Genomic DNA, 14563 nt, shown 5'->3' with positions numbered 1-14563 from the left:
AATATCATGTTCATGAGAATGAGGTGCACAAATGGGCGAACAACCCGAAAACACAATCCCTCTGGCTACGGCAACCGCCGCACCGAGGCATGACAACGCAGTCAGAAGTGGTCCCATTTATTTGTGGTAACTAAGATCAGTGTTAATGCGATAAAGAACTTGATTTGTGAGTGGTTCACACTTCTGCAGTGCAGGCCTCACCTTCCTCTTTTCAGCCTCCTCTTCTTCTCTGCTTCCCTCCTGTCCTCCTTCCCCCCCCCCTGCTTTTTTGCGTCTTTGAGGGGAACTTGGGCTCTGGCTGCTTAAAAGAGAGGCGCTCGGCGGGCCTTGTGTTTTGCGAGAACACTGCCTCTCTCTATAGGACCTTATTTGTGAGTGCGCTTCCGCATACTAGAGTAGTAATAGTACCTCTGTTGGGGATCATGCTTCTTATTTTGCTACTTTTGCTGGTTTGGTTTTCACAAAGGGTTTAAATGTTTGCTTGATGAGCATGAATTCCTACTAATGCATGGGCTGATTTCCCTAATATCATCTGTTACGAGTGTTGTTTGTTGGAGCTTGCTTAGAACGCTGAGGAGATTACAGTAACGTAAACTTAGCAAACAGTACTGAGGGTTTATATTTTAGCGCCCTCCCTCCGCTGTTATTTGCCCTCCTAATAAATGATTGACCTCTCAGGTTTAGCTGACACATCATACATTGCTTTCTATAATCTAGTTTCATCAGATAGGGTGTTTTCTGGAAAGCTTTTCCTTAAATACTCTGACCAGAGCTCATTCTCTGTATCAGTGGCTTTCATTTTCTCCCCAAAACAGTGATGTTCATGTGTTTCTGCATCACTGCCAGCACAGATTAGATTTTATCAGCAGCGGAGAAAAATCAATACTGGGGACAGGACAATGTATCGAAATTCAACACACACCAGCAACTTCATATTTTTTTGTACGTAAGACAGCCTAACAAGAACGTAGGTCAGTATGTCTGGTTGTTGTTTACGTAATCAAATCGTACACACTATATCATTGAGTTGATATAGTGCTGCATTGAGTCAACCCGAGAAAAAGTCATATCGTCCCATCCCTAATCAATACTGCCTGATGGATCCTTTCCCTTGAGACCAAACAAAAAGTGCCAGAATGTGCTGTTTTTAAGATAGTGCTATAATTGTATCAGCTAGATTTAGTCTTTGTCCTGATTTAGCCAGCTTCATGCTTTGATTTTTTTTTTTTATGTTCATCTTTTAAATTACAAGTTATAAAAAAACTACATTATGTTAACACAGTTTAAGTTGATGAAAACAGTTGTTATATATAGGATATCCAGGTTTATTCCTAAATAACTCAGTTGACAAAAGTTACATGAAGATGAAGTCTAGTCTTATGGGTCAATTTGCCTGTTGTATGGCAACAGACTGAAGTATGTTAATTTTAAATTACCTGCTTTCAGTTTAAAATCAACCTCACAGGTTGTAATCTGAAAGAACTGCAACTCAAAACTAGACTCGAAATAAAATGTTAATCAAAAATCAGTTTTTTCAAACAATGAAAATGTATTTATTAGATGATTTTGGTTTTATCATGGGGAAAAAGGTTGTTGATGAATATATTTCATGAAAGGATTTGTTAATATAGTACTATCTTGAACAGTCAGATGAAAACATTTAAGCTTAAATAAATCCTATATATCAGTTACCAAATCGGTTTGTTTCTGCAGGAAGGTATTTTTTTGATATAAGAGTCTCGGAGCAGGGAGAGTAAATTCTCTGTGGGTCGCTTTGCCTCCATCCTTCCTGTTTTATCCCATCCTGTGTCAACAGGTTTTCCCCATCCGGCTCCTCTGTGGCTGCTCGCCCCAACTGTGCCACCAGGGGGCAGCACACAGTCACTGCACTATGAAAAACCGAAGTTACAGTACTTTAAAGCAACTCACAGTCACGTGAGCTGGTGTGAAGTGTGGCTGACGTAGAGACTTAAATAAGTCATGCAGTTGTGTGTGTTTTTCAGTAGGAGTCAGTGCTGATTTAATGCCCCTATACGTGTCAACATGCCTGTATGTATGCATGTATTGCTTTAAAATACAGTGTCTGATCCCATCACTGATCTGACATGAACAAGACAGATGCTTCTTTCAGCGTTAGATCAATGATGACCATGAATGAAAAAAGATACGGGGTCTGTTTCTTGTCGTTGAATATCTACAGTTTTAATGTGTCATATTGTGGTTTTTCAGTCTCAGTGTGACTTGTACGATCACATCATGCCGGAATACACTGTAGTATTGTACACCTGCCTTTGTCACATGTCTTGGCTTGATGGATGATACCTGAGCTGAGGCTTTAGTACTTCCTTGTTTTCCCAACATTGTGTTTAGTGTTAAGTGGAAAAGGGCTGAACACGTGGTCCTATTTTCTGTTTTACTGCCAGAATGTCTGTGGGCTGTTCTTGTTACCTGGAACACTGAAGTGCTCTGCAGTGAGTTTGTGGTTCCAATACAAGACGTGTAAATGTCCCCCTACTCTCACCACAACATCAAAACCGCCTCCCCTCTGTCAGAATTATTCCTCCCCTCTGACCTTCATCTGCCTCTTGCTTCCATTTTAACCCCTGTCTCCCATCTGATGTTGTGCTGCTTTGACTGGAGTCCAATCAGCATGATTTGGCTGATATTGTTTTATGGAAGATATATTACATTGGCATAAAAACTGGCAGTGTTTCAACACAATTAGTCTTTAATAGCATTTTATATGCTACAGATTATTATCTTTCCTATCTTATACACACTAGTATCCCACATCAACTAATTTAATATCCCTTTTGTGATCTGCTATATTTTAGAGCTTTCACTTATAATAATTAAAATAGTTTTCAATTTACTGTTGTGTCCATGTTTATTGTTCTATTGGAAAAAGTGCCTGCTCACCCTAACCCAACAGTACAAAGAGACAGGTTACTGCCAAACATACTTTTATGACATGTATTTATTAATAAAAAAACAAATATTTTTATTCATTGCTGCAAAGTATGACTACTACTTTATTAAAATAGGACAAGTTGTATCAATATCAGCCTCATTAGTCCAGTATAGTTGGGCTGTAGTTTTGACCTCGTGTTCAGGTTTAACTGCTGAAAGACATTAACCATGTGATCGTCTGTCCATACCATTTCTCTGCCTCTCTCGTTGTGTCCTGGGGATGCCGGCGGTGCTTCTCCTCCTCCTCCTCCTCCCTGCATGTTCCTCTTCTCCCTAATAACCTGCTGATGTGTGTGTGTTTGTTTGCTCTCTCCTGCCTTGTCCCCTGGGGAAAATCAAAGCACAATCCGTTAGAGCTCAACCAGGTGGGGCTGAAGCCGGTCTCGATCAGTAAAGCCACCAAGGTAATGTCACGGTAACGAAGCACACCCATATCGCTCAGACATCGAGGACGAGTTCAGAGGAAAGCTAGTGTTCACACAGGCATATATACTCAAACATTCAACAAACACTTTCACGGTGGGGGCAAAAGTGTGTGGACACTGATCACTGCACACATATGTGATGCTTGCAAACAGCACTCCAAAAGCACGGGCACTAATCTACTGCTGGAACAGCCTCCAGCTGAAACCTGGCTGCAGGGATTTGCTCCCATTTATAGCAGGACAGCGCTCTGTGCAGCATTAAATGCCTGTTTCAGTTTCTATGCAAACTATTTAAATGCAGATATAAATGCAAGGGTCACACAAGTATTTATGTACGCAAGCAGTGGCTGCCATGCATCTTGCCAGAAGCGATACACCAGTCACCCATTGGGGGGGCAAGAGTCACTGGCCCATGGGCCTAATCAGGTCATATGATTTATCCAGTAGAAACGAAATTTGCTGCTGAGAGTGCATCAATTTTCTTTTACTAAATCATCACCAGTAAAATAAAAACAGAAGCGTGTGTTTGCCGTGTCATAAAGCCGCTGATGAACATACCTCGTACTTGCATCCTGACTGGTGTGAAAACACTAACCATCTCACCATGTCTAACATGTGCATGGTAAATACCAGAATTGTTTTGTAAAGTACTGGTATTTACACTTTTGAGTCATCTTGTTTTTCCAGCTGAGATTATGGGTTTTCTAGGTTTCCTTGTTTGAGGTCTTTCTTTTAGCCTGATGTACTTTCTTTCCTATTTCCTTCCCATTAGAAGTGACATTTTGCCATCAAGTACAAAAATGTGATAATTAGCACAGGATAGTCTGGTATCATGTCATGTCCAGAACTCCCTGGAAGAAGAGATCTTGTATCTCAATGGGACATTACTGGATCAATAAAGGATAAATAAAATGTTAGTAATGTGATATTGCATGCCCAAAAATAACACTGTATGAGCTCAGAGTCCATATTCTGAATGCTCAGATCATACTGAGGTCCCTGTTGTAAAAATATGCATCATCAAGCACAGATCCGAGCTGCCTTTCTTACATGTTTGTAAAAGCAGTTTTTCCTTTGCAGTCTGGGAAAAAAGTGACCAGCGACCCCAATCCTTTTGTCAATTTCACAGTCGGACACAAGTCCTTCGAGAGCAAGGTGAGACCTAATCATGATCCACATTTACACTCACTGTGATTCATTCATTCAGTATAATGCCTGTGAATCTTTTTATCCCAACAGATGACTTTCTGAAATTTGAAAAAAAGGAAAAACTGCTAATGTAAATGTAAAGTTGTAGAACACTTCCCTCACCATCTGCAGTCACCTTACAGAAGATGTATATTTGAGGTCTCAGCATGCTTCCAGTGAACTAGGTCATATGGCATGGCAGTCGACAACAAAGTCTTCATATACAGGGTGGGATTGCCAGATTGTCTAGCAGTAGGTTTAGTTTGAATTGGTAGGTAGTCCATTTGTTTTCAGTTTCACAGAAAGGATAATTTTGGATTTAGAAAGTTGACTAGTTAGTGTCAAAATAATCTAAATGCCAGCCAGAGTAACTGTGTTCAAACAGAAAGCAGCTAACTGGCGACCTAAATCCTGCTAGAAATAAGTCAGTGTTGGATCCATTAACATTTTGTTATTTCCACATGACACTGCCATTTTCACAAGATTTGTGTCCTCAACAACTTTGTTACATAGAAAATTGCAGTTTTCATCTGGTTCGGTGTGGCCATCTGTCTTTACCAAAGCGTTGATAATTTCCCGTTACAAGTCTCTAGACATCTGAGCTTGTCTTCACATTGACCCCTCTGTGCTGTGTGCTCTTTCAGACCAGATACAAGACTAATGGACCAGTGTGGGAGGAAGCCTTCACCTTTCTTATCCACAACCCTAAAGCCCAAGAGTTGCAGGTCGAGGTATGAAAGCTTCTTTAGTAACAAAAAAAATCTATATATAGTTGTATACTTTTTAGTGACTGATCATTTTGCTGCTGCTTCAGTCTAATGTTTGTGAGGAGTTAAATCCAGGATATACAGTTTGATTTTTACATGACATTTTCCTGTGAGCTAACTGTTTCATACCCTGCACCTTTAGGTGAAGGATGAGAAACACGAATGTTCACTGGGGACGTTAACGCTGCCTCTCACTCAACTGCTGGAGGCAAAAGACATGATGCTGAACCAACGCTTCCCTCTCAAGGGCTCCGGAACGAACTGCACCCTCAAGATGAAGCTGGCTCTGAGGGTAGGAGAACAACCTGCTCAGTGAACACAAGAATAAGTCTTCTGCCATTCACCTGAGGTTTTTGATCAGTGTGCATAAGTACTCTGAAATGTTGTAGCTCACTTTCATTCCAAGCCATTAGGGGCTTTTGAAAACCAACATCAGACAGTAAAGTGGCCCTGTGGTCTGAGAGACTGGAAGGCCAGAGTCTGAAACCTATTGCTGCATTGTCTGAAGCATTGTTGCAGATGCAAGGATGTACCAGGCTAACACTAACAACTTCGCTTAACTCGAGAACACCTAACAGGAAGGCAGTTCAGCAGAGCTGACGGCTCTATTGGTTAAGGTTACAAGACGATAATAAACAAGACTGAGAGCTAAATTGAACTTTAAATAAAATCAATAATAGATGGAAGACAGCCTGAACAGTGAGGCCAAGGGCAAACAAATAAACTGCTGTTTTGAATTTGTCTTCTATGAATCATCTGTGGCTCATATATGTCACTATAGCCATGTCAATATAGCACTGGCTTGTCACTGACACAATATTAAAGAGCAGATTTCCCATTTAATGAATGAATAGTAAATACAGTGGCTTGCGAAAGTATTCGGCCCCCTTGAACTTTGCGACCTTTTGCCACATTTCAGGCTTCAAACATAAAGATATAAAACTGTAATTTTTTTGTGAAGAATCAACAACAAGTGGGACACAATCATGAAGTGGAACGAAATTTATTGGATATGTCAAACTTTTTTAACAAATAAAAAACTGAAAAATTGGGCGTGCAAAATTATTCAGCCCCCTTAAGTTAATACTTTGTAGCGCCACCTTTTGCTGCGATTACAGCTGTAAGTCACTTGGGGTATGTCTCTATCAGTTTTGCACATCGAGAGACTGAAATATTTGCCCATTCCTCCTTGCAAAGAGATACTGTTGTGGAGAAGTTTAAAGCCGGATTTGGATACAAAAAGATTTCCCAAGCTTTAAACATCCCAAGGAGCACTGTGCAAGTGATAATATTGAAATGGAAGGAGTATCAGACCACTGCAAATCTACCAAGACCTGGCCGTCCCTCTAAACTTTCAGCTCATACAAGGAGAAGACTGATCAGAGATGCAGCCAAGAGGCCCATGATCACTCTGGATGAACTGCAGAGATCTACAGCTGAGGTGGGAGACTCTGTCCATAGGACAACAATCAGTCGTATACTGCACAAATCTGGCCTTTATGGAAGAGTGGCAAGAAGAAAGCCATTTCTTAAAGATATCCATAAAAAGTGTCGTTTAAAGTTTGCCACAAGCCACCTGGGAGACGCACCAAACATGTGGAAGAAGGTGCTCTGGTCAGATGAAACCAAAATCGAACTTTTTGGCAACAATGCAAAACGTTATGTTTGGCGTAAAAGCAACACAGCTCATCACCCTGAACACACCATCCCCACTGTCAAACATGGTGGTGGCCGCATCATGGTTTGGGCCTGCTTTTCTTCAGGAGGGACCGGGGAGATGGTTAAAATTGATGGGAAGATGGATGGAGCCAAATACAGGACCATTCTGGAAGGAAACCTGATGGTGTCTGCAAAAGACCTGAGACTGGGACGGAGATTTGTCTTCCAACAAGACAATGATCCAAAACATAAAGCAAAATCTACATTGGAATGGTTCACAAATAAACATATCCAGGTGTTAGAATGGCCAAGTCAAAGTCCAGACCTGAATCCAATCGAGAATCTGTGGGAAGAACTGAAAACTGCTGTTCACAAACGCTCTCTATCCAACCTCACTGAGCTCGAGCTGTTTTGCAAGGCGGAATGGGCAAAAATTTCAGTCTCTTGATGTGCAAAACTGATAGAGACATACCCCAAGTGACTTACAGCTGTAATCGCAGCAAAAGGTGGCGCTACAAAGTATTAACTTAAGGGGGCTGAATAATTTTGCACGGCCAATTTTTCAGTTTTTTATTTGTTAAAAACGTTTGAAATATCCAATAAATTTCGTTCCACTTCATGATTGTGTCCCACTTGTTGTTGATTCTTCACAAAAAATTACAGTTTTATATCTTTATGTTTGAAGCCTGAAATGTGGCAAAAGGTCGCAAAGTTCAAGGGGGCCGAATACTTTCACAAGGCACTGTATATGCAAAATCACAGAAGTAAATTTATGTTCAGTCCAATGAGCAATGTTACATGAATAAATGTTTACAGAAGCAAAAACCTCCAATGGAGTGAGGCTGTTTCAGTTCTCCTTGTCTGATTTTGGTAAACTGACATCGTCATACACATAGTATATAGATCTGAGAGAAGGTGTGACATTAAACATGGTCAGTTCTGAAATCCGGACTGCGAGTTGACAGTGGCCTTTGTTCCTTATTGTTCAGCTATTGACTCTCATTTTCTTTGTACCTTTTGTCCACTTTCAGGTGTTGTGTCTGGATAAGAACACTTCCTCGCCATCAGACTCCGCCCCGTCCTCGGTGCAGATCCGCAAGGCCAGTTCCACCAACCCGCTCCCACGGCCCTTGTTCTCTTCTGGCCCCTATGTGCCTGCCTCTTCCACCTCCAACATCCCCCATTCTGTCTCTGCGTCGACCCAGGAACTGGCAAGCTGGCAGAGGGAGGCCGAGGGGCCTGTTAGGGCTCCAGGAAACATGGACATGGGGAAGAGTGGCCTCAGAGGAAAAGGAGGAGGTGGAGGTCAGAGCCTGGCACAGACTGGGAAGAGCACATCCAACTTGGCCATCTCGAGCTCCCAGCTGAACCTGGTCGGGGGGAAGGAGGCGACACCAAGCATCGCGTCGGACATCTCCAACCCCTACGCCGCTCAGGAGCTGCAGCAAAGACTCCAGCAGCTGCAAAAGTATGTGTCAATCAGCTTAAATATATCTGTGTGCACATCCTCTGATCAGGTCGTCCGTCTCTGTCACATGAAACCTAAACATGGGTCTAATCACTTAGTGTAACGTGTGTTGTAGTGGTTCAGGCCCCATTCACTTCCCACTGGGGGAGATCCAGCTGACAGTCCGACACAGCTCTCAGAGGAACAAACTCATTGTAGTCGTTCATAGCTGCAGGTACGAGCCAAGAAGAATGACGCACTTCATATGTATGAGGTCAGAGTTTAGAGTCTTGAGTAATATTCTTCTGTTCACCTCCTCAGAAACCTGATCGCATTCACTGATCATGGATCAGATCCTTACGTCCGCCTCTACCTGCTTCCTGACAAACGGAGGTCAGGCAGGAGGAAAACTCGCACGTTCAAGAAAAACCTCAACCCGGTGTTCGATCAGACGTGGGTCAAACTGCTTCACTTGTTCTTTTATCATTAGCAAACTTTATTGTTGAACTCTGCCAATTAAGCTGCTGTAAATGTACTGTGTGGCTTCCTCTGTGCGTCTGTTCAGGTTTGAGTTCAACGTCTCGTTCGTGGAGCTCCACAGACGGACTCTGGATGTTGCGGTGAAGAACGGTGGAGGTCTGCTCTCCAAACACAAAGGCCTTCTGGGAAAGGTACACACACTTTGTATTTTCACTTTATACTTTAATGTTCAACACTGAAAAAATGTCTTCAGCAAAGTGAAGTCCCTCTTACTGGTTTTAAGTAAAGCACAACAACATGGTGACTTCTTACCAGACATTTGCTTGAAATTAATCTGCTTTATCCAGACTGAATTCTTGTTTTCTGTCAGGTTGTGGTTGATTTGATCCATGATGACATCACCAAGGGTTGGACACAATGGTTGGTCACTTTTAGTGTTTGATTTACCTCCAGACATGAATGTTAAGGATCAACACAAAAAGCTCTGACAGAAAAAACTTAAAATTGAGCATCAGTTTTCTACATCTGACCCCCCTCCTTTCTCCTTCTGCAGGCACGAGCTCAGTGAAGACGGCCTGTCCAAGTCTCACCTGATGTAGATGGCAACAAGAAGTCTTTATCACCATCATCATATCATCACACTTCCACTTAACTCCACAGTACGACGTGTTTTTTATTTTTTTATTTTCAATACTTCTAAGTGTAAAAAAGGAAACAGAAAAGCAGCTTTTTGACATTCATTTAATCACATCAGTCGCAAGCCAAGCCTCCCCTTTAACAAGTGACAGAGAGTGATTGACTAAAGGGAGTAGATATAAAAAGCTATATATGACAATGTACTGCTATGGATTCTATAGTACATATTTATAGAAGAAATTATAAGTCTTTTTGCTGTTGCAGCAGTTTCCTGCCTTGAGCTTCCGTAAAGGATGACGATGTACAAGTTTGTAAATAATGTACAATGATGCTAGATTCTAGAAATAGGAGAGAGGACCCTGTGGTCTCTTACTCAGCCAAATGATTGTTTCAAATTTTATTTTTTTTTTAAAGTGGAAAAACCTTCTGGGCAGACGTAGTGAAGTAGAGTGAGCGGGCACTGGGAAAGATGCCGTCAAAGAAGTGAGAAGTATTTCATTGTTTCACCCTTGTGGGTTTTGGAAACAGAACTGTACACTGGCTTTATTTCATTGTGATCATTTGTGAAATAACCAAGTGAAACGAACTGTAAGTACACAAGCACTGTGTTATGTGTGACGCAAGTGTCAGTTTGCTAACACGGTTCTTTTCCAGCTGTTAGACTGAAATAAGGCCACTGTGGAGTGTGACCTGTTTTTTAAGAAGAATATTTCTGAATATTCACACAAGTGTGTTTTTTATTATCTGTTGGGGACAATCTGTGATCACTGCCTGAAAGCATTGTCTGTTTTGGCAGGTAATTTTATCTCAAATGTAGAAAAAAAACCCATCTGTTTTTCAACATCAAAATTTGGAAAAAAAAAAAGTGCCAATCTTCAAGAGACCCAAACTTTTTAAAGGAATAGTTTGACATGTCTGACCAACAGTTAAGCAGAAGATGTTAATGAGAAGATACAACTCTTAAAGGGAGTTGCTGTATGTGCCGGACTGTTTCTTGGTGAAAAAGACTCCACAAAATCCCTTCATCCAAGCCAGAAACAGTTTGCGACATGTTCCTAGTAAACAACAGCTTGGCGTTGTTTTACACTTCAGTATAAATGGCTGAGATATAACATGTTGACCAGTAATGACATTTGGCACATTTGTAGTAGTTCCATGTTTCTAGTCTTTATGCTAAGCTGTCTCCCGGCTTTGTATTTAGCAGTCTGTTATTGTATCTTCTCATCCAGCTACTGGGAAGATGCTACATGAGTGTATATTTCCCAAAATGTTGAACTATTCCTTTAAGATAATTCCTGCCTCAAACTGAACTAAAATGAAAAAAAAAATCAGATTATCACCCACATTTTATTTCATTTATCTAAAGCCACTATGTGTAGATGTTTAAACTTCTGCACCTTGATGCCCTCCAGTGGTAGCATTAACAAACCCACTGTGGTTATGTACTGTAAATTCTCAGATAGTGACCTGACTTTTATTTTGTGAGATGGACCTTCATCCGTAATTTTCCCTGTTTCTCAGATAATGCAGACTCTACACTTCCTTCATGTATAGCAGTTGATAGATTGTGTCTAGTGTACTTTCCTTCTGCACTTCAGAAATTACTGTTAAGCCACCTTCAGGAAAACTCAGCAGTTCCTGCCCATTTTTCCACTTTATCAGTAGGCTTAAAAAGTGAAAAACTAGAAGGAATCAGCTTTAGTCTTAACTTGCCATTTAGTGTCATTTTCAACACTGTGACCCAAAATGTGCAACGTCTGACGCTAGACCATAGACCAGTGTAGAAAATGATGCCGACAACTTTGGTGTACACACACTTGTTTGTATGTACATCTCATAATCACTGCTTTGACTCTTCTGCTCAGAAGGGGTTTATATGAGGAGCAAATGCGCAGGTGACACAGTTCTTGGTTTTAAATGCATTTGTTTCCTACACAGCCAAAGAGCATCATGTTTTGTGTTGATGTGGAGGTGGCTAGTGTCACCTTTGACCTTTAAAACACAAAATACAGACCTTTGTTGTTGTCACCTCAAATATCAAAGTATTTTATATATATGTATGTAAACTGTGCTATTCTGCATTTTATGTCCTTTATTGTTTTTTATTTGTGTTGTCAGATCTCCTTAGTTTTGTTTTATTTTGTAAGAAACAAATTGTGTCTGTGAGCCACTGGATTCGAAAGCTATGCCTCTGGAGTCGAGTCAGTCTTCTCCGTCCTCTTAATTTATCTTGTGCCTTAAAATTCATATGGCCCACATATTTACATGTATAAAGAGAACCAACAAAGCAGTTTTCCATGTTTCAGAATGTCTCCTAAACAAATAAAGAGCTTTAGCTGGATATAGCAGCATGAAGCTGTACAGCACTGGTTGCTGGCCCTTCTTTTATATTTATCACTGCACAGGGTTTCATCACGTTCATCATCATCTTTAGACAGGTTTTAAGTGAAAGTTTTGGGCAACAAACATAGTGTTGTTGTTCAGAATGTACAGTCTAGCTGGCGAAACACACCAGAGGACAGGCAGTCACACTGTTGGAACAGACACTTAAAAAACCAAAACCACAAAATCATGCAGCAATTATGTGCTTGTGGTGTGTTTGCTGTGTGTGCACCTTGTCCCTGTGCTGAGTGCAAACATTGGCAAAACCGCACAGTTTACCTGCAGCCTGATAAGGTCTCTGATTGCTCCTTCAGCTGGAATATTTGGACAAATCAGACTCCAACCCACTTTGATTGCTTCTTGATATTGGTGTCAAGACAACACACACACACACACACACACACACACACACACACACACACTGACCCAATACATTTCATCTCTTGCTGTTTGTTATAAATTAAAATCTAGTGTGTGCTGGTGGAAAAAAGGTGTGGGAATATTCTACATGCTGACTGACGACCTGTGAGAATGTGTATATTTCTATCCTTTACATTTAATTTGAAAAATTGCCAACTGACACATAATGAACATAGCACTCTGTAGGCTGGTGAGGGTTTAAGGCACTGAGACAGTTCTTAAAACAATAAACATATTGTTTTTACACTTTAGTTTTGTAGGAATTAAACCACAGAAATTTAATTGAGGCATTTCTTTACCTTTAGTCAGAGCCAGGCTAGCTGTTTCCCTCTGGTTTTTATCCTAAGCTAAGATGGCGAGCTACTGCAGGGTTGATATTCCTCTGTCTTTTGGCAAAAAAGAAAACAAATATATCTACTAAAAAAGTCCAATTGTTCCATAAAAATAGTGATAGCAGGCAAATTAAATGTTTTCATAAACCTGCAAATATATAGTAAAGCAAGCAGTGTTCTGATATGTATGAGTTTAGTTATCATTTACAATAAATGTTAATGCTACAACAATTTTAAGCTTCAGGGGCCTTTTCTCAGCCTGGGTCCCTCACTAATCAGTATCACCGTCCCCTCTGGCTAAGCAGTTATTACAGTTTTTCAGCAGTTTTTTTTTTCATTCACCTGCCTTCAGCTGAGAAACTTGATTATTTCCGACAGCACCTGAAGGCAGCGGTAGTGCTGAATCAGAGCACTGAGCTCCGTTGACTCTGTCAAGTCAGTAACAACATGTCCGGATATAGACTGATCTGACATTCGCAATAAAAAGAGCTAAGGGGTGTGGCGTACACGTGCAAGAAAAACAACCAAAGCTTCACTGTGAAATACAAAGATCACATTGGATCACAGAGGAAGTTTTTACATGGATGTTTATCATTTGAGCCAATATTAAAACATTTTGCGGAGACACAAAAAAATAAACAAAAATGTGTTATTCTTTTAACTAGGATTTTTTTTTACCATTAAAGCAACTGGAATTGCAATAAAGAGTAAACTGTGGCTTTGTTACATGCTGTGACAAAACAAATTAGCCAACTTATATGCAACAACATTAGCTAGCATTAAGTGAAAGACTTTTTTTTATTTTTCATTCACATCTGTTAAATGTATTTATTACTGAAAACATTCAGGCTACTGATGCTTTAGCCTATGCGCTTCCTTTAAATAATAGATTCTTGCATGTAGTGATTGTTGCTCCTTTTGTATCAATACACATTGTTTACACCAGGGATCCACTTAGATCTTTTTTCACATTGACATCGTATTTCTGTTCGACCTTTTATTCTGGTAAACCCAATCCAGAAGTACCGTGTGTACCTGCAGGTGTCGCGAGAGCCCAAGTCTCCAGCAGCAGAAACGCCCTGCATCCTCTCTCCTCTCCTCCGACATCCATCTACCGTGTGTCTCTCTCCTCCGCTCTGAGCCGCCCGCGCAGGGTGCTTCTCTGAACTGAAGGAAGACGAGCAAAGCCCAGCGGGAAGAAATGGCCTTTTAACGCTTGAGAGAAAGCCCCAGAAAAGACATGGATCCTCTGCCGTTTTCCTTTCTCCAATGCCTCCTCCTCGCTTTCCTGAGCTGCTTCTCTGCTTCTGCCGACCGGAGATTTGGTGAGTACGTTAATGGGTGATTTCTTGACCGGCTCCAGTTCTCCTCTGAGCCGGTGACCGGAGGAGACGTTTCTGGGTCTGAGCTCTGCTAATATCGTACGAGCGGAGCTGCGAGGAACTGGCGGGTTGCTTCACTGCAGCTTCACCTGAGCCGAGGAAAAACAAACCCAGGCTACGTTTCAGCGGGGAGATGCGCGGCGACGCTATGAAACCGGAAAATTACAGAAATATTATCAGAGCAATTCAGTGCTGCGTCGATTAATCCGAAGCTAATAAAGGGACATTGGCCTTTAGTATTTATTAAATCTGTTAGTCGGGACTATGTGTAACAAGTATTAAAGCATCAAAAATTGAAAATACAATTCTATTAAATATATTTTAATGTTGTAAAATTAACAGCACGATAGGCTATAATTACAAAACAAATATAGGCTATAAAATAATAGAAATGACACCTATATTAGCACATATAAGGTAGGTAGGCTATATTAACATGCACATTTCTACTGAAATTAAGGTAAATTTAATACAT

General features: G+C 40.9%; 2 protein-coding genes across 6 annotated transcripts in view; both read left to right on the top strand.

Annotated features, from left to right (window-relative positions):
* The window catches only part of esyt2a (extended synaptotagmin-like protein 2a), a 44152-nt gene extending 31802 nt beyond the window's left edge, over positions 1–12350 (top strand). The window contains exons 15-24 of one of the 3 annotated variants that reach the window (XM_020612434.1): positions 3312–3374; positions 4476–4550; positions 5228–5314; positions 5493–5642; positions 8041–8477; positions 8593–8691; positions 8778–8909; positions 9022–9127; positions 9307–9356; positions 9490–12350. In XM_020612434.1, coding sequence (XP_020468090.1) covers positions 3312–3374; positions 4476–4550; positions 5228–5314; positions 5493–5642; positions 8041–8477; positions 8593–8691; positions 8778–8909; positions 9022–9127; positions 9307–9356; positions 9490–9535 — 1245 coding nt within the window. In that variant the 3' untranslated portion in view covers positions 9536–12350. The remainder of the gene's footprint in view (positions 1–3311; positions 3375–4475; positions 4551–5227; positions 5315–5492; positions 5643–8040; positions 8478–8592; positions 8692–8777; positions 8910–9021; positions 9128–9306; positions 9357–9489) is intronic. The other 2 variants (XM_020612433.1, XM_020612435.1) reach the window with 2 other exon arrangements.
* A 1435-nt stretch (positions 12351–13785) lies between these two features.
* LOC109967083 (receptor-type tyrosine-protein phosphatase N2-like) overlaps positions 13786–14563 on the top strand; it is a 194639-nt gene continuing 193861 nt past the window's right edge. For 2 of the 3 annotated variants that reach the window (XM_020612432.1, XM_020612430.1), the window contains exon 1: positions 13786–14031. In XM_020612432.1, the coding sequence (XP_020468088.1) occupies positions 13947–14031 (85 nt within the window). In that variant the 5' untranslated portion in view covers positions 13786–13946. The remainder of the gene's footprint in view (positions 14032–14563) is intronic. The other variant, XM_020612431.1, reaches the window with a different exon arrangement.

This window comes from Monopterus albus, unplaced genomic scaffold (genome assembly GCF_001952655.1).
Source record: "Monopterus albus unplaced genomic scaffold, M_albus_1.0 scaffold125.1, whole genome shotgun sequence".
In the NCBI taxonomy this organism is placed as follows: Eukaryota; Metazoa; Chordata; class Actinopteri; order Synbranchiformes; family Synbranchidae; genus Monopterus; species Monopterus albus.
The sequence above is the reverse complement of the archived record's forward strand: the minus strand, read 5'-3'. Positions and strand labels throughout refer to the sequence as shown.